At 42.2% G+C, this 22,142-nt stretch overlaps 1 protein-coding gene across 1 annotated transcript in view; it reads right to left on the bottom strand.

The window, feature by feature from the left end:
• The window catches only part of AGO4 (argonaute RISC component 4), a 27,402-nt gene extending 5,260 nt beyond the window's left edge, over window positions 1-22,142 (bottom strand). Inside the window, exons 1-17 of the mRNA XM_082230764.1 lie at window positions 21,625-22,142; window positions 14,549-14,714; window positions 14,078-14,198; window positions 12,642-12,823; window positions 12,171-12,307; window positions 11,948-12,082; window positions 11,348-11,435; window positions 10,920-11,067; window positions 10,723-10,842; window positions 10,197-10,325; window positions 9,662-9,795; window positions 8,025-8,209; window positions 7,357-7,516; window positions 3,753-4,068; window positions 1,662-1,796; window positions 725-826; window positions 145-344 (exon numbers count right to left, since the gene is read on the bottom strand). Coding sequence (XP_082086890.1) covers window positions 145-344; window positions 725-826; window positions 1,662-1,796; window positions 3,753-4,068; window positions 7,357-7,516; window positions 8,025-8,209; window positions 9,662-9,795; window positions 10,197-10,325; window positions 10,723-10,842; window positions 10,920-11,067; window positions 11,348-11,435; window positions 11,948-12,082; window positions 12,171-12,307; window positions 12,642-12,823; window positions 14,078-14,198; window positions 14,549-14,714; window positions 21,625-21,643 — 2,477 coding nt within the window. The 5' untranslated portion in view covers window positions 21,644-22,142. The remainder of the gene's footprint in view (window positions 1-144; window positions 345-724; window positions 827-1,661; window positions 1,797-3,752; window positions 4,069-7,356; window positions 7,517-8,024; window positions 8,210-9,661; window positions 9,796-10,196; window positions 10,326-10,722; window positions 10,843-10,919; window positions 11,068-11,347; window positions 11,436-11,947; window positions 12,083-12,170; window positions 12,308-12,641; window positions 12,824-14,077; window positions 14,199-14,548; window positions 14,715-21,624) is intronic.

Below are 22,142 nucleotides of genomic sequence, written 5' to 3'. Positions count from 1 at the left end.
TATGCAATCTTTGACACTCACACTGAATACAAGCTCACAGTCAAGCAAGGGAATATGGTCCTTGGGCTGAATAAAGTTCACCATCCCTTCCTGGCCTAGTGGCCCATGGAACAGAAGCATGCATGCCCCCCCCCGACTACTCACCTGTCATGATCTTTGTCCACAAGATGGTATCTTGCCCTAAATGCTACCAGCCTGGCATAGTATGCAGGAGCAGGGATCGAGACAGACCGTGTACACCTGACATAAGTGTGACACAGCTGGTATGTCAGTAACTGCAATTCATCAGCAGTGAAACAGTTGTCATCCCACAAGACTTGGTAGTGAGAAGGACGGCTAGTTCCCTGCAGGAAGAGAAGGCCAGGAAATCCACTATTTTTATTTTAGAAGACGTGTAACAAAAGATGAGTGACTGGGCCCCTGTCAGAAAGTCCTTTCTCTCTTTCTCCAAGGGTAAGTTACATCTCGGGAATAAGAACCCCGTATATCCCTCTTCTTTTCTAGATCCCTCTTCTTTTCCAGAATATCACTAACGACAGAGGTAGAAGGAACTGTTCCACTGACTAAGAGGCACAAATGCTGTGGGCCAATTGAATTGTATTCATGCATTCTCCCCTCTAGCACACATTTTAATGGCTTAAATGAAGCTGCTGTAGGGCAGTCCCAATGCATATAAAAGTAAATGAACCATCAAAATATTATCATAACCAAAGCTGCAGATTACCTGAATTCCTGCATGGCTACAGAGGTAGAAGTCGAATTCAGAGGGATGTGTGATTGTGCTGTCCACAGTTGTGCCTGCTGGAACATTGCCACTTTTCCCCACCTATTAGATACATCAATGAGTGCCTTAGTATCTGCATTTGTGGCACAATTCAATGCCATTCGACCAACCAGTTGTTACCTTCTTGGCCACTTAACAGTGTCACACACTTCAAAATTTACCTTCCACCTTGTTCTTCAGCTTTGTATAATGTATCAGTTATGTCTAACTGGACTTAAAGCAACATTAAGCATAGTTTTGCAGTAACAATAAAAATAAGTATACAACTGCACTATTGCAGCTACGTTTGGTGTGATAAAAATGGCAAGGTCAGGTATGCTGTCTTGAACACCTTGGGGAAAAGGAAAGCTATAGATGAAATATACTGTATCTACTACTCTATTTGGCTTTTGGATACCCTCAGTTTATAATTTATTCTTTACACCATTTTCAAAGTTTTAAGCTTTGAAGTTCAGGAAGAACTGCTGCCTGTCTTACAGCTATATCACATTGCCCTACAGCTTAGAGTTGCTATGCTTCTGACAGCAGACTTCCAGAATGGCCAAAAACAGCACTTTCAGTGTTATTCTGAACCTGAATCCTGGTGCTTACTTTGGTATCCTGCGCATCTGAGCATTTAGTTACAAATTATACCTTAAGAAATTAAGAACCCTTCTCAAGTCATCCTTTGTCTGGCTGCATGACATTTATTATTATTATTAATTTAATTTATACTCCTGCTCTATGGTTTTTTTCAACTTCACTTTGCAAACAGGCAATGAATAACATTATGAAATGTGCTAATACATTGCCTCTTTCCATCAAGAGTTATTTGGCAGCCCCGTACAAGATGTGGTCTAATGAGATGCCTCGTCATTCCAAAGGAAGCATTGCCTACCCTTTCAGATTTGTCAGCACAGAACAGCCTTGTGTGATGCCTTTTCTGAACAACTATGTAGGTGATTCCTGGTCTGTAGTCTTCCTCCAAACTGATGCAGGCCTTCCGGATTGCAATGAGTTCTGGCCAGGCCACCTAGAAAATTTAAGTGCTTGACATCAGCTACTTAACTGGATTGCACAAGGTCATTATTTTTATTGGATTTATCCAATACATACAACTCCTTACATAAAGGGCCAGTCAAAATAAAACAAATAAATAAATTGTCCAGTAGCACCTTAGAGACCAACTACGTTTGTTCTGGGTATAAGCTTTTGTTTGCATGCACACTTCTTCAGATATACAGTGTTACATGCACATGAAAGCTTATACCCAGAACAAAATTAGTTGGTCTCTAAGGTGCTACTGGACAATTTTATTTATTTATTTCGACTGCATCAGACCAACATGGCTACCTACCTGAATAAAGGACCAGATTCCATTGGCACTCTAAGATTTCAACTTAAATGCCAATTCAAGTTGAGGATGAAGAAATACTTTTAGTAAAATAAAAGAGACTCAGATTTGGAGGCTGCCAGCCAGCCAGCCTACTGTTTCAGCAAACAGTGAGTAAGGAGGAAGCTTAACTAACACATTAGGACAGGGTTCAGTCATTTCAGGTAGTACCAAGTTTCCACACCCAAAGGAAAAGGCAGTTTCTCTTTCTGAAGATTAAACACCCTCTTCCTCATCATTAACAAATGTATAAGGGACTCTTTAAATGGTTCTAGAATTTAAATGACAACTACACACATCACACAAAAAACAATTTGCTGGAGAGACAGGCTAGAAATTTAAACAAAAACATGTTAGAATATGGCTCAGTCACTGTGTGTAGATTTTACAATACAACCACTCTTTCGGAGGGACGGGACATGGCATAGTTACTTGCAATAGTTGCTACTCTATAAAAATGCAAAGCAGTCACCAAGAAGTCGTCATTTTTCATAGTAAATTGCCTTATACAGAGTCCATCTAGCTCAGTACTGTCTTCACAAACTGGCATAGGCTCTCTAGGGTATCTGATAGGGGATATTCTCATTCCCAGCTCTAACTGGAGACACCAGGGACTGAACATGAGACTTTCTGCATAAAAGGGTGTACTGAGTCACAGATTGGTTTTCTCTTATTACAGTGGTGCCTCGCAGGACGAAAAGAATCCGTTCTGTGATTCTCTTCGCCTAGCAGTTTTTTTCGTCTTGCGGGGCACCACTGTATTCCTTTATTTTTAATTCAACTTCTAAACTGGTCTTCAACCAAAAATTACAGGGCAGTTTACAGTATAAAAACACAAAAATATATACAGTGGTGCCCTGCAAGACGAATGCCTCGCAAGACAGAAAACTCGCTAGACGAAAGAGTTTTCCGTTTTGGAGGTGCTTCGCAAAACGAATTTCCTATGGGCTTGCTTTGCAAGACGACAATGTCTTGCGAGTTCCTGCTGGTTTTTTCCCCCTCCCCCCCTTTTCTAAGCTGCTAAGCCGCTTATCAGCTGATCCGATCAGCAGATAAGCCGCTAAAAGCCTCTAAAAGTGCTAATAGCGTTAATCCGCTAATCCTTCAATGGGCTTGCTTCACAAGACGGAAAAAACTGCTAGACGAAGAGAATCACAGAACGGATTCTTTTCGTGTTGCGAGGCACCACTGTACTGTAATACCAAATGAAAACAATAACCGCCTACAGTACTGTTGTTATTATTTATTCAACTTATATACCACCCTTTTTAACCACTGCCATGTTTACCTATACATATACAGAGTAGCATTTCTGCAAGGGGTGGGTATGCAACATGAACCAACAGGCTATTGGTCTGTGGATGTATCGAATCTCAAAAGTAACTGCAGTGGCACAGCCTGCATGTGATACTAATACTGGATCTCAAAATTGGATAATAAAGCTTATGAACTAAATGCTTTTTAGGACAGGCTTCCGCTTCATGCAACCTCATGGCACAAACTTCTCTGTCCAGAAAAGAAGTGGAGTCTCCTGGACCTTCCCAAGTTTGGAAAGCTAAACCTCCATGCAACATATAAGGATCTTGAGACAAATACCTGTTTCATCTGCCCTTCTGACACACCTCCCCTATAGTAGATGATCCGTGTGGGCTTGAAGCGGGTGGACTTATAGAACTGGATCAGCAGTTCTCGCACCATGTTGGTCAGGTCCTGAATCACTTCCTGGCTGTACAGCAGCTCTTGGGAAGTTTCCTGGCGGGAAGTCTGTACTCGCACAGTGGCACAGTAGCGGCTAGGGTGGCCGTCCATGCTGCCTACGACAGCAGCGATGGAAGGCTTCTTCCCATCCCCAGCAGGCGGATGTGTGACATCTGCTCCCAGAAAGATCACTGGCTGCTGGAATACAGAGGGCCTGTTCAATTGAAAAGAAGAGGAAAAAAGTTTAAACTGGAAATCAAGAAATGGGATGTATTTTCACATTCCCTTCCCGTCTTTTGACTTTATGCACCAATGTACACTGTCAGATGGGCAGGGTACCACAAGGACTGAACATTCTGCTGCCCCCATAGGCAATGCTGTAACTAACCATAAGTGCACCTGGTGCAAACCACATACTGTGCCACCATGCCCCCACTATCTATACCAGGGGTCAACAACCTTTTTCAGCCATGGGCCGGTCCACCGTCCCTCTGACCATGTTCCTATGTCCCACAAATAACCCCAAGATGCATTTCATATAAAAGCACACATTCTGCTCATGTAAAAATACCAGGCAGGCCCCACAAAAAACCCAGAGATGCATTTTAAATAAAAGGACACATCCTACTCATGTAAAAACACACTGATTCCCGGACCATCCACAGGGCGGATTGAGAAGGCGATTGGGCCACATCCAGCCCCAAGGCCTAAGATTGCCTACCCCTGATCTATACATATTTAAATTAGAACCAAAGATTTAGAATTAGAATCAAATTAAGAAAATTTACAGTCAGTGGAGCCTGGTAACATTTTGACTTGGTAGGGCTACAACTCTTAACTTTGCTGTTTTCATCACAGTAGGACTTGCACAGCACTTATTTAAGGAAAGCATGTCATTACAGTTGTGCTGAGAGCCAAAAATTATTCTGTACATCTATGGACAGGGGAAGAGGTTTCATGTAAGAGGGCCCGACTATGATTTTCAGACAAGAATGACTCTGTACCTTTTATTAAGAAATTAGATATGTTTTTTTATTTATGTATTGAGTACATCTATACATCTATTGCCATGAAGCCAACACTTCTAAAATGTGAGAAACACTTGCTTTCAGTTGCATGCAACCCCCCTTCCCCTGCCAAAATTTAGCTTTTCATTATTCAAAACACTTTCTCTAAATGAAAAGAATGAGGTATTTCAGCCAATAGACAAAAATTATTGATTCATTTGATCAGTATAGCTGAGTCCTGAAAATGTGAAGTAATAATGTCTCATGTGCAGAGCACATCGCATCAGAACAATCACTATCAGCCTATGTCTGAGATTAGGGAGAAATACCTTTCAGGTTTGGGGAAGGATGTGCAGTCAGTCAGTGTGACATCCGGACAGGCACAGAGCCCAAACTTTTCGTTTTAGAAATTAGCTGATAAACTCACAAGCAAGCGAGAAACAGTTCATAGCACCCACATTTTCTTCCATTCTGCAATCAAGATATTCTGGGGGCACTTATTGGAAGCTGATCTACACACCTTTTCTGGAAAGGCTCTGGAACTGCACGTGGCTCAGACAAGCTGCCCTGCCCCACCCAGCAGCTGCTGCAGCTTTTAATGAGTGAATGCAGGGAAATGGTTAATACAGAGTTTGCAGCTACACAAGCCATCCACCATTTCTCCTCCCAAACCATTTCACAAAAATAAATGCAAAACAATCAGGCAAAAATAGATAGGTATTTATTATACATGCGGTCTCCACTGTTGCTTGCCCTCTTTTTCTCTCAGCAATACCACAAAACAAAACAAACAAACAGCTCCTCAAAACACTCCCTCTTGCTTCTGTAATTACAGAAGATGCTAAAAGTTATGAGGAGGGTCTGGGCTTCAAGGAAAGAGCTCTGAACATGCTCATGGTGCAAGGCTGTTCTTCAAGGTTTTCAGGCAGTTCTTCCTAATCCAGTGGCTGCTGAACAGCCCTCAAAACAACAAAAGGAGAGAGACCCCTTACAGGGGCTGAAAAGCCTGCAGTTCTCCTAATATTCAATAATCCAAATGTTCAAATATCTTAATGTCAGTGGCTTTTCTTCCCAGAGACACATGTGAGGGGCCATTATTGATATAGCTAGACATATGAAGGCATGGGATAGGCCCCGTAAAAAGGGGGGAAATCCTCATCTTCCCAAATTTTTCCTGTTGTTTTGTTTTCCAGTTATTGGACAATGTGAGCAGTTGTTCTATTTCAGTTTTTCTTCAGGCCTTCACATCTCTAACTATAACGATCCTTTTAGGTTAGGACTGGCTGAGTGGTACAGAGAATGATTGGTCAGAGAACATGAAACTGACAAATGCCTCTGCAAGCCACTGTAACTTTATCAAAATATAAAATATGTGTGGGAGAGGAAAGTGTGTATGTCCTTTTGAGATTTTTCATGGGGCGGCAGCAGGGAGGGTTAAAGAATTGCTTGGCATTCTCATTGGGAATGCCAGCCGCCCTATTGGAAGAGCCTCCAGTCATTAAAATACTGCTTTATGACAGCATGCTAGTTTGTTCTAATTTAAATTGAGGCACCAATAAACATCCTAATTTCACAAAAATCACATTAATGCAATTTATTAATCAATGGCAAAAATGAGCAAACATTCATTGCATTGGACGCAACTGAGCATTTTCCTACTCTGTGCCACACTTGCACCAACCAAATCTATTCTGGGAATTTTCCGAACTCTCCAGAGCTATTTTGTGGATAGTGGAGCGAGAGTAATACACTCAGAGCAGCACACAGTCAAATAAAATTAAAAGAAAACACAATTACAAAATTAGGACAGAAAGATAAAAAATTTCCCAGTACCAAGCATGTCAAATGGTTGGGTCTCAACATCTATGATGACTTTAACAGGAATTCTAGTAAAGTTGTTTTAATGCTGCCCCCTATGTCGCAACAGCATCTAAATAAAGTGGGTTGTAATACAGAAAACTGTATAGTATGAAGTGTACACAGTGCTATCTTCTTCAAACAATGACAGAAGTGCACATGTAAAAAACACAGCAAATATTTTACTGGCATCTGGATGCCTCCCTATTAGGACCAAAAGTGAGATTTTAGGCTTGTCAAGAATTTGCATACAGTGGTACCTCGCAAGACGAATGCCTCGCAAGACAAAAAACTTGCTAGACGAAAGGTTTTTCTGTTTGCGATTTGCCTCGCAAGACGAATTTCCCTATGGGCTTGCTTCGCAAGACAAAAACGTCTTGCGACTTTGTTAAACCGTTAAAACCGTGCTTCGCAAGACGAAAAATTCGCTAGACGGCAAAACTCGCGGAACGAATTAATTTCGTCTTGCGAGGCACCACTGTATTACTATATAGAGTGATTTTTACTGGAAAGATGTTGGCGCCGTGCATTACAAATGGAAGGCATTCTAAACAATCATGCCTCACTTTGCTTCTCAACCAATATCAACCAGAGTGCCTGCTGCATTAAATTCCTAAAGATATTAAGTTTAATCTGACCTTTGATGTGGTACAAGCACGTTGTTTATCCCACCAAGTTTCGCATTGATCTTCAGACATAAGTTGGACAGAGTCTGCGGAGAGGTTTTCACCACGTTTTTCACCTGAACACACTGGGTGGCCATTCCTAACAGAGTATCCCCGACACGTTTGACTTCAGCTGTAAAGGAAAGCAAAAATTTACTTCAGATAATCTTTGTTAAAAAACAAAAAAACTTTTTATTTTCATGGTACAGAAGATAAATTTTGAGAAAACAATTGTTACAACAATAAACAACAGATAACTTGTCCTGATAAAATTACAGACTTTTATCGTGCCATATGTTAAAAATTTCATTTGATTACTTTAAGAGTTCATGCCATGGAATCTCATGAGTGCTGGGTGGATTCCTCCCACAGTCTGAACAATTTATGTATTCAATAAACATTTGCCATATTACTTCAGACAATCTTAGCTAATATGCTCGATCTCGCCCACCATCAGTGGCTAAGTGAAATGGAGAACCTGCTCAGTGAGTGTGTGGATTTATTTTGAGGAGTGGGGGGGGGAACCTCACTGTGTTACATAGGAGGGAGGAAAAGGTGATGCCAAATATATCATGTTTGCACGTTGGTCACAAATATTTTTGTTGGAACTGCAAAGTTATATTAAGTTTCATCTTCCTTACCATAGACTGGTGTCTTTCCAGGGAGAATCACTACAATTAGCTGAAGCCCAACATAAGTCAACTTCAAGTGTTTGAACATGGGCTCCACACTGTCGGCACCCTGTGCATATTTACAGAAACACGGTTGGCCCTGGATTGGCATCCCTGCATCCTTGGAGATTTTGCGCAGTTGATCAGTAAAACTCCTATAAACAAATTATGCCTTTGAGGTTATCAGCAGCAACCTAAAATCCTGCAAGTTTTATCTCTATTATTCTGAGCACACCATGAGATTCACTGCTATGAGACATAATGGTGACTAGCTGAGCCTGTTTTAAGAGAGAAGAATTAGACCATTCCTAGAATATAGGTTTTGCAACAGTCATTAGCTGTACTTGCTAACTGAAAATTCCACGTACAGTCACAGTACAACTCAGAATACCATGAGATAAAGATAAATGGGACAGCTATTCCCTTCAGGTCTTGCTTAATCTTCTAGAAGTGTTTGGCCTGTCACTGTTGGAAAAGCAACACCGGAATAAATGGATTTTAGTATAGTTAAATTATTATGGTTTTAATATGAAATTCCCAATGAAAATAAGCAAATTATATTGCAATTTTTAACTAGGATTGGGTAGATAGTTTCCAGTACACTTTCAGAAATCTAAAAAAAAAAAATACTGTGCACAGGCCCAGCCAAGAAAGTGGTTCTCACTGGCCCAATCTGCTACTCACTCATTTATCGTCAGGTCAGAGTTGTGCAGACACCTCTTAGGAGACAAACTCAGCTTCGATCTGTAGTGGCCACCTAACTGCCTGCCTCTGCCAGTTGCTTCCTGTGGGCTCTGAAAAAGAGCCAAAAAGGCTTACTCTTCAGAGCCAGGCATTCTGGGTGAGATAGCCAGGGAAATGCCCACCCCGCTGCTACAAGGGCTAGAAAGGCCTTCTAAACCATTTTTAAAAGTTTCAAAGGTCTTCCTAAGCACTGCAGCAAATCATGGCAGCAGTGCAAGCATTATCTTAGCCACCTCGCCCAGAAATACCTGGCTCCAAAGGACCCCTCTTTGGCCCACTCTCAGAGCCCAGAGGTGGCAGAGAAGCCACCTGTGCTGCCTTTGCTACTGCAACAGATAACATTTTTTTAAGTGGGGTGGTGGAGGCAGGAAAGGGGGACAGCGACTCTGCTGCTGCCGGAAACAGAAGGATGGATTAATCAGGTGTCCAGAGGCTGAGTCCCATCAGCCAGACCATGCCAAGGGCCCCATGTAGTCTTGTAGCCCCATGCAAGCCCTGCTCAGGTGTATGCCCTTAAGCGCTCGTTCTGTTTTGTTAGCTCATTTATTTCTGTGTAAAGCATAGCATACTAAAAACAATATGCTCAACAAACAATGCTTCCAGACGGAGGTTGCTAGCAAGTCACTGGCAACAAGATTTCCCCTCTCATCAGTTATTGGATTTTCTATGGAAACTGTAAAACCAGATCAAATATGGGAAACATATGGATTGGCATTTTGATGTCAAAAATGTCATGTGGATGCAAGGAAAAGACTTGCATGCATTAGGGGCACTGAGCCCACAACCGACAGCTAAATCACCAGCAGTTATCAGTGGAAAAAAGAATAAACCACACTGTATATTCAAAGCTAGAAATGACTTACTTTAACAAGTCTTCTCGGCATTGTTTCTGAGGGGCAAAGCAGGCAACAGCCCAAACTTTGATTTCGATGCCAGCATAGAATTGCTTTCCCCTCATATCCCAGACACCCTGATTTGGTGTAGCAACCGTCTTATTCTAAGGAAGATTTAAAAAACAAAACAGTTCTTCCACAACAGCTTTAAGCTAATGTACAAATGAAACATTTTGGTAACTGAAGGTATTATGTTGAATATTTTTAGCATTATCTCATTTAAAAATATTATTTAAGATATAAGACTCGCCTTTCCACCCCAAAGAGAGCCTAGGACACCTAATAATAATAATATATAACCCTGAAGACAGTAGTTACTGGGAAGGAGTTACTGGGGGGGGGGGGAATTAATGTTATCTTCCCAAAGCCTGAACAAATAAATAACATATGGCATTTCTCCTTCATGCTGTTAAACCTAAGTCTAAAGGGACTGAGTAGACTAGAAATTCAGCTAGTGATTAAATGATACATGATTTGTCTAATGTATGATTTTGTGGAAACTTACCCTGCCTCCATATTGCAGCATTGGTGCTGGCAACACCCTGCCTGTCAACTCTGTCATTTCATTATGGACAACAATTCCAAACTCCTTCAGATATGGATCTGGACCGCCTACCATGCTGTTACTCTTCACCTGGAGATACAAGAGAGCATCTCTTGAACACACATAATTACATGGATCTTTTACTTGTGCAGGTGTGGCTCAACCACAGCTAATTATCTATACTGTTTTCTGGGCTGTTGTCATTCTTTGCTCCATTCATGTACACCTAAGTTGTCAAAAATTAACTGGCTATGGTTATTTGTTGTCATCATAATCTGTGCCACAGCCAACAAACAAGCATGCCTTAACCTCACAATCCTACTAAGCCCAGTACCCAAAGATGGTCTCTAACCCTGTATCCAAGTAAACAGTTTGAAACACTAACGAGAAAAGATGCTGTTGTGATATGCACACTGTGGCCATCATGTTTGCCACAGACTTATTTGAAGCTTTTCATCCCCATAAAGTCAAGTTAAGAGTTACTCACTAGTCTACTAATTTCTTCCTGCCTGTCAGGTGCAGACCGTGCCGTTGCCTTGATCATCGTTGACGTCTGATTGTCAGTTAGCTTCTTGATACATCGTTGGCCTGCTACTATATTACATACCTAAGATCAGAAAGACGGCATGTAGGCGACCATATTGGAATACAATGGGACTGAAGTAAACTGCCATGTTTATTTACCTCAAGGGGTAAATATGTATGTTTCTGCTCCTGCCCTACTTGAAGGCATGGAAGATGAGGGTATTTCAGCTGTAGACTGTACTTCTGCTTAAAATACTGGGCTACTGTACACTCCATGGCCTGCCCATTTTCCAACTGCAGAGGGAACCTGTGAGGGGAAATATTGCTTTGATTAGTATTCACAGTTATTAATGTTCACAAGAAAAATGTTTATATATTAGAACATGAATGGTCTGCTGTTCCTTGTTCTGTAATGCACATGTTTTTAATAGTTTAAACTTTAAAAATATTTATCTTAAAAGCAAGGGGTTGCATCCAACTCAAGAGACCCACCAAAATTAACATGACTTACTAGGATCCATTGTTTTAAACTGAGTCTACTCTGAGCAGAATTTAGTTGCTACAACTGAAAGAATGAGCATACATACGTTTGATGGCTGGCTGGCCTTCTAGTAACATTGCAAACTCTGTATTTTCTCTTCATCTGACCACAGTGAGTAACCTCTACTTTTAAACCTGCAAATCCAAAACGCACACCAAATACACCAATAAGGTTAATGAGAAGAAATGAGAAGGCATTTGGGGTTTTATGTGGAACTCCAGATTCAAATCCCTGCTTTCTACATGGGTTAAGTGACTACATTAGAAAGCTGCTGTGAAGTCTACTTTATTTAGCCTGCCCATCTCTAGGTTGCATTACAGTTTCAAAGTCCCAGATAGGAATCAAAATATTATATGCTGAAATATCACACCTATGAAAAGCTTAAACCTGGTTATCAAAGATTAGGCCACATTAAAAGATCAAAATGTTTTTAACAGCTACTCAAGCTAAAACCTATTGGGAAGAAAGAGCAACAGTACAAATGAGAAGAACTACAGTCTGCATACTGAAAAGTGCTATAGATGTCCTGGGCCTTCATATTATTTTCCAATGATGGGAACATACCAGAAGACGCTTTGGGATTCAGTTACTTTGTTTTTTACAATTCAACATGCATGAAAATATTTTATTTATTCCAAAGATTCACCTCTGATTTCTTTGGTAAACTTAACACGCTGGGAGTCTGTAAGGGGTTTTGTTTGTTCATTGATGTTCTGAATATCCAAGACTTCGCACATGAATTCAATAATAGGCTGGGCACGATAGAAAGCAGTTGCCGATACTAAAAGAGAACAACAACAAAATGTACTGAGAAATAGGTTTATGGAAGAGATTTAAGGCAACTAAAGCAAATGAGATTTTTTTCATACCATCAATGTTAAGCATCATGTTCCACATTGCAGGCCTGACAGACTGGTGGAAGCCAAACCAAACCTCACGACCACCTCCCAGTGGGTGATAATATCCTTCAGGGGGCGAGAAGAAGGAACGGCCCACTGGCGTGTACCTAAGAAGACAGGTGTATCAGCTTTGTTTTCTTTGAAGGAAACTTGCAGATAAAAAATTCTGTACAACATATTACATGCATCAAGCATTAACCAAGTGGGACTTGCAACAAAATGCTGCAATAAGGAATGTTCCTGTTCAGGATTCCAGCCAGCCATGCCCTCAGCTAGGATATTCCATTCCATCTCCCATCAAGTCAGTCAGAATTCTGTGCTCGATCCTCAATAGGGCTGCATTGGTGGTGGGGGGTTTGGGGGGTTTAAAGGTACATCCACAAAAGGTAGTTTAACTAGCCTTGGCTGTGAGAAGAGTGAGAATATATCATAGGAGCTCACCTCATAGAGGGAAGGTGCCGTGTGATGACATCAAGTGCCTGTACAGAGTCTTCTGGGACTTCATTCAGATGCCCTGCCAGAGCTTCCAGGAGCATCTGAAGGCTGACCACAGACACCCACTGAACTGACACTTTAAAGGTTTGGTCCTTCCCTTCACCTGGGAGTGTGACCTCCATATCCACCTGAAAAGTCAATTGTGAAAGTTAGCTATATAGCTGATACTAATGCAGATGTTTTCAACTTTGATAAAGGCTGAAGCCCTTCACTGCTTGTACTCCACTGAAACTGGATAAAGATCAGTTTAAATTTAGGGCGGTTTTAGTTATAGCATGTATTTCTGCAGCAGAAGAATCTGAAATCTGCTCTTTGTAAAAACCCTTAAAAAGGAGTAGGGTTGGTCCTCCAGATATTGCTGAACCACAGCTCTCATCATTCATTTACCATTGGCCATGCTAGCCTGGACAGATCATTGGCCATACTAGCCTGGACTGCAGAGTCCCAACATCTGAAGGGCTGCAGCCTAGCCACACTAACCTTGATCCCAGAATATCATCAGTTTCATCATTAAGACTTCCCTACTCTTTCTGAAGCTGCAGATAACCACTCCATGGAAGTACAGTAAGTCCTAGAAGTATTTCAGAGCATATTGAGATGTTTTATTTAGCACAGTGAGGCATGAAAAGTGGCCCTCTCCAGAAAGGAACACACATACTGTAAGATTCTCACTTTATACAATGGTTACATTCAGATGCAATGCTAAGCCATAGTGTATGGTTTATTTAATCATACTGTGCATAAACTACATGCTTATGATGCAGGTCAAGCTCTCCCACTTTTGCTCCTTACTTAGTTGAGCAGGCAAGCTTTTGAACCAGCACTCATGATTTGTCTCTCTCCAAACAGGTCCCTATCAAGAAGCTCAAGTTTCTTCTTATCTTCCCAATCATAGCTTAATCAGAAATAAACAAATTATAAGCACTGGTCTGAACATGAAATGCTAAGCTGCTCCATGATTTGTTTCCCTGCTCAAGTAAGCAAGGAGCAAAGGCGGAGAACTCAAGCTCATTCACAATGTTAAACTATACCTCATGGCTTAGCATCACATTTGAATTTATCCAATGTTGACAAATACCACTTTAAGCTTCTGCACAGCATTCTGTTTACACTGTGTTATTGCAAAACTTAGAACTAAATCAGTTTATCGACAGCTCATATTCCTGCAATGCTGAAGGTCAGGTTAAGCATGGCATCCCCAAACTCGGCACTACAGCTGTTTTGGGACTACAACTCCCACCATCCCTAGCTAACAGGACCAGTGGTCAGGGATGGTAGGAACTGTAGTCCCAAAACAGCTGGAGAGCCAAGTTTGGGGGTGCCTGATCTAGGCATCAGGTTGAGAACAGTATCTTCTGAAGGCCATTCATGAAACCACTTACCCTATCCCTGCCAATAGGCAGAGGATGTGCAGTGTACATGTTCCTCTTGCCATCATAGCCAGGCTGCCGATCCCCAAATATCTGCATCTTGAAGTGTCTCACCATAGTATCAACTACCTCCCTGAAAAGAGTTGGAAGCAAAATAGAAGTGAGCAGAGACAACAGGAAAAATTAGTGGCATGCAAGCATTTAGCAGTCTTGATCCAGTTTGTCAAAACATAATCCAAGCTGCCTGAAGAGCCCAAATAAGTAAAAAATATTTTAGTCCAAGTACAAGTGGTTTATACAGTATCAGATTGGCACCAAATCTGTTGCTGAGGATGCAGGGCTGTCCCATAGTACATCCAGTTTTAGTACTCAAATGCTCATAGCATATTTTAGTTCTTTACCCAAAGAACCTATTTAAAACTGCATCTGACTGCAGTTGGAGAACTGTTAAAAATAGGCTTGGAATTCTCTAGTTGGTCTCACCTGTTCACCCTCCGGGGACGCTTTTCTGGTTTGATATCCACATCATAATGATAAACATCGATTTTAGGGATCTGCACTTGGAAATGATTGGCTAAGAGACGAATCGGTTTCCCTACTGTTCCCAGGCCTGGACGACGGGGCGGCTGAAACAGGTTGGCTGGTGGCCCTGTAAAAAATTGAGAGATTTAGAAGGGTTGCCTAGCAAGCATTGCCAGCTTGATCATTTTAGCAATTCCAATTCCAATCCCAACAGGTACTAGAAAATTAAGGCCAATTAGGTTTTATGCTTTTCATATTGATGCTTTGTTTTATTCTAAGAATCAGGCTGAAGGACAGAATAAAAATACATGGACTGAACTACAGATCTCATACTAACAGAAAGGAGTACATTGTTCTGTCCTTTGATTTCTCACACTCAAATAAGTTTACACTCCCCTTGAAAAGATTCAGATGAGATTGACAAACAAAAGTTATGCAGGCCTTCCTGGGAGCACTGCTAACATAGTAACAAAAGTCAGAACTGGACATTGTGGGAGACGTATGCCCAAAGCTTGCATCCTTGACTTCTCTCTCCTTCATAGCATCTCAGTTATGCTGAGTATGATGTTATGAATCTGGGGGACAGGCTAAATTCCAGATCAGCTAGTACCAGAATTTAATTAAGGTTTAAAGTGTTTAAGCTTGTGTTAAAAGCTTTGTGTCAAACCAACAAGAGGTTAGAATCTAAGGAAGCGCAGTGTGTATTCCAGGCACCAGTAATGTAGCACATGTAAAAGCTAGTGAAATAATGTAGCACATGTAAAAGCTAGTGAAGTAGGCACACTTCCTGGGTTGTGTATTGGGACAATGATCCTAGCCAATGAACAGTTGGCAATCAGTCTGTCTTGCAATGGAAGAGTGCGCCTTCAGACATGAAGTCAAACTGTTGGAGAGTTATAGCATGTGCTATGGCTGTAGAGTCAGAGACAGAAGAGAGATAATTTATTGCAGGTGGGGCAGATGAAAGTGTCTGGGTTTTGTTGCACAGTAACCAGTCAGGCATCTCTGGGAAGATCGGGCAACAACCTTCCCTCCATCTGTCTCTAGTATTCAGAGGAATACTGTATCCAAATCTGGATATTCAATAGCCATTGCAAGGCCTGTCTTCCACAATTTTGTCTATTTTTTTAAAGCCACTAGCCATCACCACATAAAGTAATGCATTTCAAGATGTACTTTATTTTGTCACTGTCAGGCAAACTCCTCCAGGGACAATTGCAGAATGTGCCACCACTAGAATACCCTATTTCTGGTCACCTCCAGGCCACAGCTCTGATGGTGGTGGGAAACCAAGAAGGGCCTCTTGGTGCATTTTCTTTAACAGGCATCCTTATGTGACAGGAGGCAGTCTCCGAGTTACCTGGGTCACAAGCTGTTTTGGGACTTCAAAACACTCTACTTTTTATTGTTAAACTCCTTAACATATTGTCTACCCTTAACATACACTTCAAGGCTTCAAAGCACATGCGTTTCTGTAACCCTTGAGTGTCAGACAGGTGCAAAAAATGGCACCCAGACTTTAGGAGGTGCTCACAAATGGAGAATCTTTAGGTGCAAAATGCACCTGGCGCCCTGCTAATTTTGAACCCTGCTCTGAATTATGTAGCTTCTTGATGGCATAGAAATTTAATAAATATCAAACAAACAGATAAAATACTGTTAAAGAAAGCAACTGTTTTCACAATTCTTCCTGAGGTGAATTTGATTAAGAAGGTGAGTCATCATATCCATGAAGCCTTCACAACGGCAATTCTTTAAATAGTACCAAGCCAAGAATTTCTTTATTATGAGCTGTAGTAATGAAGAGGTTAAACTAATCTATGACTAAAACTTTATCAAGTAGACTCAGAATTCAACTGGAATTCAGCTCCTGAGTACATCACTGTAAGTAGTGGGAATCCCACATTCCTTGCTCTAGGCAATAAATAAGTCACTAATGGCAAGAAGAGAGAGAAAAGGAAAGATCATACCTAGGTTGCCACTGAAGCAGGGTGCCACCATCCTTCACACAAGTAAGCATAATTGCTTCACAATGCACAAGCCATTTCATATACCGGTAACTAAGAGGAGTTCTGCTGTATCAAACTAAAGGCCAATCTAGTCCAGCATCATGTTCTCAATCGCAAGCCAGATGCCTACAGGAAACCTGCAAGCAGGGATTTCCAGCAACTCAGAGGGACACTAACACAGGAGACAGTACACAAGCATCATGACTAGCATTCACTGATAGCCTAATCTGCTATGGATATGTCTAACCCTCTTTTAAAAACATCCAATTTGGTGGCCATCCCTTCATCACATGGAAGCAAATTCCATAGTTTAACTGTGTGCTGTATGTTACCAGCTTCTTTCTCCCTCAACCCTGAATGGCAAGGGGTCATCTAAATTTTCATAATGAGAATAAATCAAAAATGAATCCACTTGGGTGCATAATGCAATACGAGTACAATGCAATATTTGTTAGAAAGAGTTACCATTTAAGAGACTTTTTGTGAATCAGCCTTTCTACATATTTAGCCATTGTGGCATGCTAGAGGATTTGCATGTGGGAACCTCAGGTTTGAACCTTGCTCACATCAATGGGTAGCCTTGGTCAAGTCATCACTCTCTCTAAGCCGGGGTAGGCAACCTAAGGCCTGTGGGCCGGATGCAGCCCAATCGCCTTCTCAATCCGGCCTATGGACAATCTGGGAATCAGCATGTTTTTACATGAGTAGAATGTGTCCTTTTATTTAAAATGCATCTCTGGGTTATTTCTGGAGCATAGGAATTCGTTCACTTCCCCCCCAAGAAATATAGTCTGGCCCACCACATGATCTGAGGGACGGTGCACCAGCCCATGGCTGAAAAAGGTTGCTGACCCCTGCTCTAAGCCATACTCATTCCACAAGGAATCCCCCAAATGTGAACTCTGTCTGCCTCACAGACTCCTCACAAGGACACCAACGCTCTAAGTTCTTTGGAGAGGAGCCTCCCTGTGAAGTTCAGTAACCTACTTGTGTTCCTCTTTCCTGAAAGTGACAAAGGAAGTGAAATAACAAGTGAACAGAGAAGTGGTGCAGTCTCTGCATGTGAATTTCCAAGCTCCATTAAGCTTGCTTAAACCAACGCTTGGTCACATTTTGCAATAAAAAACTGGCAACTTCCGGGGCTATCAGCTAACAACCTAAACCTCAACCAACACTTATCCCTTATCAAGGAATTATTAAGGACACTTTTAAGGAAAAAAATAATCCCATTGTTTCACTTACTCGCTTGTCAAAAGGCAAAAAGTTGCCAAATGTACAGTCTTAGCAAAATTCTCCACTGCAAATAAAAAAATAGAGTTCTGTTTTTAAAGGTAAATGTATTGCAACGTAGCTGCAAAAGCGAAGGGGTTTACATGGACATCACACATTTTAAAAATCTAGTCAATTAAAAAAAAAAACCTTTTGAAATGAGTTTAGAGCAACATGGAACCACAGTAACATCAGAATTCAACCTTACACAAAGCACAGGTGAAAAACATGTCATTTGGATACACAAAAGGCCCAACTCCAATGCGCATGGAGGGCCACAATCCAGGCACCACTGCTGAAAATACTTTATTATTGCAGCACTGAAAGCACTCTCTTGTTTATGGTGACTCACAGTTTATGTAGGGAGGAGTCTATATGGGAGAAAGTGATCTTTAATGTATCACATAGTAGACTCAGGCTGTGTAAGTCAAAATCAGTATCTGGAGTTCAGCTCAGTAACCAAGAGGCAACTTGTAGGGCTCACAAAGGATGACCATCACACATTTTCAGAACTCTGACAAAAGATACACTATTGGACTTCCAAACTTCAGCTGGTCCAGGCTGTCCATAAGGAAAGGTACATGCAAAGCCCATTATAACAGTTAATTTAAAAGGTTGCAGAGCATGCATGACTATGGCCAAGTCCCTGAGTCTTCAGAAAAGGGCACAGTGGACATATCAGTGAAAGCTTACAGAACACAAGCTGCTACACAAACATCCAAAAGCAGTGCCAGGCCTCAGGTAACTCCCAAACAGCAATCTACTTAATGGGGAGTATGAACCCAACAAGAGGAGGAATGTCCTTTAGATCCTTTCTAATAAAATCACCCACCATCTGCATCTGTCTTGTCAGGACTGAACATATTAATTCATATCCAGTTCATTACTTGATTTTAGCCATTCATACACCGCATCTGATACAAATGAAAAAGAGAAATAAAAACATAATGACACTGTGCCCCAAATCTCCAAATGACCTCGCCCAGCAGCGTCATATAGGTATTAGAGTAGAACCCTGCAGAGTGCAGAACCATGCAAGCTTAACTTCCACAAGGCAGAGCAGCAGTTACAGCACCAACTTCTGGAACCACCCCACAAGGCTGGAGCAGAACCACTGCAGCACAATACTCTTCCCTGCAATCTACACAGATTGTCCAAAAGGATGCCACATTTTGGGTTACTGGGTTGTTGCTGTTTTTATTTTGATTATGTATTTTGTGGTTTTATATTTTGATTTTATTCTGTAAACCTCCTTGAGACCTTCGGGTACAAGGTGGTATATAAATTAAAATATAAATAAAATAAAATAAACTGGTGGTACTGAAAACTGTCAAGAAAGGAAGATCAATAAAGCCATGCTTCACAGCAATATAGAACATCCATCGGGGTAACCAAAGAATTTCCCATCCTAAACTCCATCCAGAACCCCAAATTTAAAAGAATTTATATGTAATGACATGTATCCAATAAGCAATTGTCCACCCAACCACCTTGCCAAAATAGGAAAAAATTCTCAATACAAGATAAATCTGATTTCTCAAGACAAGGGGATCCAAGGAAGGTTCCCTCAGTAGACGGTCTTGCAAGCACCTCTGAGAGATGACAACATCACTCACTCCCTCTCTCGAACCACAAATAAATTTCACAGAACTAATTTAGTCATCCCATAATATGACTTTTACTAGCCAAGACAAAAAAGGCTTGAAAAGGCAAACTGCCAGATAAACTACTCCATTTGAATATTTGGGTGTTAGTAATACTTTTGATGTTCAGCAGTAATCCACCTCTGATAGCTACCCTAGGCTAACCATACACACCACCCCAAAAGCTCACCCAATCAAATCTAATGATGATGCTAATCAACAGCAATTCATACCACTTCCAGGTGGGAATTCACTGAGTACCCAACACAAGACTCTCAAGGAAGCTGCAGGCTGCAAATGGAGAATATGGGGAAGACTGAAGATGGCAACAGTCTCACAGGATAGATCTAAAGCACGACATCCAATTATATTTCTGTACACTATTGGATAGTTAGCTGCTCCTAATGAGTCAAAAGGTAGGATAAAAATATAAAATGCACTACAAAAGTGACTCATCTAAGTAACAGCTTTTAGCCCTCAACATTTGAGATACATAAAAGAGAACACTGGTACAGTTTTGCATCTACCAGAATAGAGTGGGGGTGCAGATGAGAGACTTCAGATGAAGGACGCAACAACAATTACCCACAACAGAACTCCAGGTTACAGAAGCTGAAGCAAGGATGATTAATGATAACTAAAACAATCAAATGACACATGCTGTACAAAATACACATAAAGGACAGGTCCCAATCAATGGGTTTATGGTTCAGACAACTAGATAATGTAAGTTTAAAACAGGAGACCAAACAGACAAAGATTGGCTGAAAAAAAATAAGCCTTAAGAATCTACTTTAAAAGAAATAACATCACTTGAACTATTTCATGAGACAAAAGACCTAACAGGAGGCAGAAATCCCTAGTCACCCCAAAAACCACAACCAATTGCTAACCTGTTGTTTCCTTCATGAACACAATGCTTCCAAGTTCCATATGGACAAATGAACCAGACCTTAAGGTTATCACATCTCATATCAATTCATTTTACTGCTATGCTGAAGCTGGACCCTCTTCAATCAAAGAATATTAGCTATCTTTCTAGCACTTATTTCTGTTGCCCTATCCGGGCATATCTCTTATATATTAGGAGCTCCATCAGCTCAAGAGTGAAGTTCCTCACCAGTACTCCTGATACATACCTCAACTCTTATCACAGTCCTGGGGTTAAGATCCCAAGAACATAACTGGGCCATTCAGGCCCTACATCTAATCATCAACCAGTATCTTCTGCAACTGGTACTAAGACTTTCAAGTTTGGGTTGACATCCAAAAGTAACTGCTCCATTCGACTTTATTACCCACCCAAAGCCCTTGGCAAGGGAGAATGAACACTAAAATGCACACCTAAAACCAGATAAATTAGGGCCCATAACTTTAATAGCTAGCCTGCAGAGGGTACCACTATGCTACAGGCTTACCCATTTTTAAAGCCAGCCTGGTCAGAGCCAATTTCCCTGCAGGGCTTAGTTCACAATGAGGTGCAAGGCTGATTACTGCACACAGTAGTTTTCAGATATACACCCAAGCTGCCACCACCTCTTTTTTTAAGCATCTACCTAAAAACATTACATGCTATGTGGGTATAAATAGCCCTCAAGGAACAAAAGCAACAGGGTCACCACTATCAGCCTTTTAGGCCACATATAAAGCACACACATCCCAAAGAGAATCCTGGGGGCTTACACTTAAGGGTGCTAGGAGTTATAGTTCTATGGTAGCCAAACTACAGTTCCTGTGATGTGGAAGGGGTGTGTGTGCTAAATAAACAAATGGTTAAGCAAGCCTTTCCTTCCTCCCAAGGCTTCTGCTGGAAAATACATCCATTTAAGCCCCATGGTCCAGCCCCACCCTTCAAGAAAAACCAACAACAACACTCCTAGCCCCACCTCTGCAGCCTCCCCCAGGTGGAGCAACCCCCCCTCCCAATGTCACTCCCAAGCAAGGCATGCAAGGGCAAGGGCTCCTTCCTTCTGCCCTCCATCACATCCCAACTGTGACCCACGTCGTCACCCACGGCCTCAAGACCACCGCTGGGCCCCTCCCACCACACTCGTACGCATACACACCTCGCACTCCCTTTGCATGCATATACATGAAGGCCTCACCCCCCTCTCACCTGGTCCCAGCGCCTCCATGGCGGCGACGGCGGCGGCCTCGCTGCGGTCCCCTCCGGTCCCGGCCGCCCCGGGCCCCGCAGCTCCAGCCGCCGCCGCCGCCGCAGCGTATCTCTTAATTTCGGGAATATTGGCTCCGGTGTGAGGGTCAGTACCGGGAACGGGGGGAGAGCAGGAGGCGGGGGGAGGGGGCGTCCCCGCCTCGCCAACAGCCCGTGGCCGCCTCGGCGGAACCAGCCCGGCCGCCCAGCGCTCTCCCTCGGCACCGGGAGCGCCTCTTCCTCCTCCTCTTCCTCCTCCCCCACCCGCCTCCGCCTCCTCTTCCTCCCCCTTGTCCACGCTCGGTCGCGCGTGTCTGTGTGTTGGGGGATGTGCGCGCACGCGCGCGCCTCTTCTCGGCCCCGAGACCGAGTGGACGGTGCCAGAGAGAGAGAGAGGAGACTGTAAACGTGCGTATCCGCGCTGCGGCCACTGCCGCTCGCTGTCTTTCACTCAGGCCCAGGCCGTGCGTGTGTTTGTG

Source organism: Podarcis vaucheri, assembly GCF_965113315.1.
Source record: "Podarcis vaucheri genome assembly, chromosome: 7".
Taxonomy (NCBI): domain Eukaryota; kingdom Metazoa; phylum Chordata; class Lepidosauria; order Squamata; family Lacertidae; genus Podarcis; species Podarcis vaucheri.
Note: the sequence above shows the minus strand (reverse complement) of the source record. Positions and strands in the feature narration are given on the sequence as shown.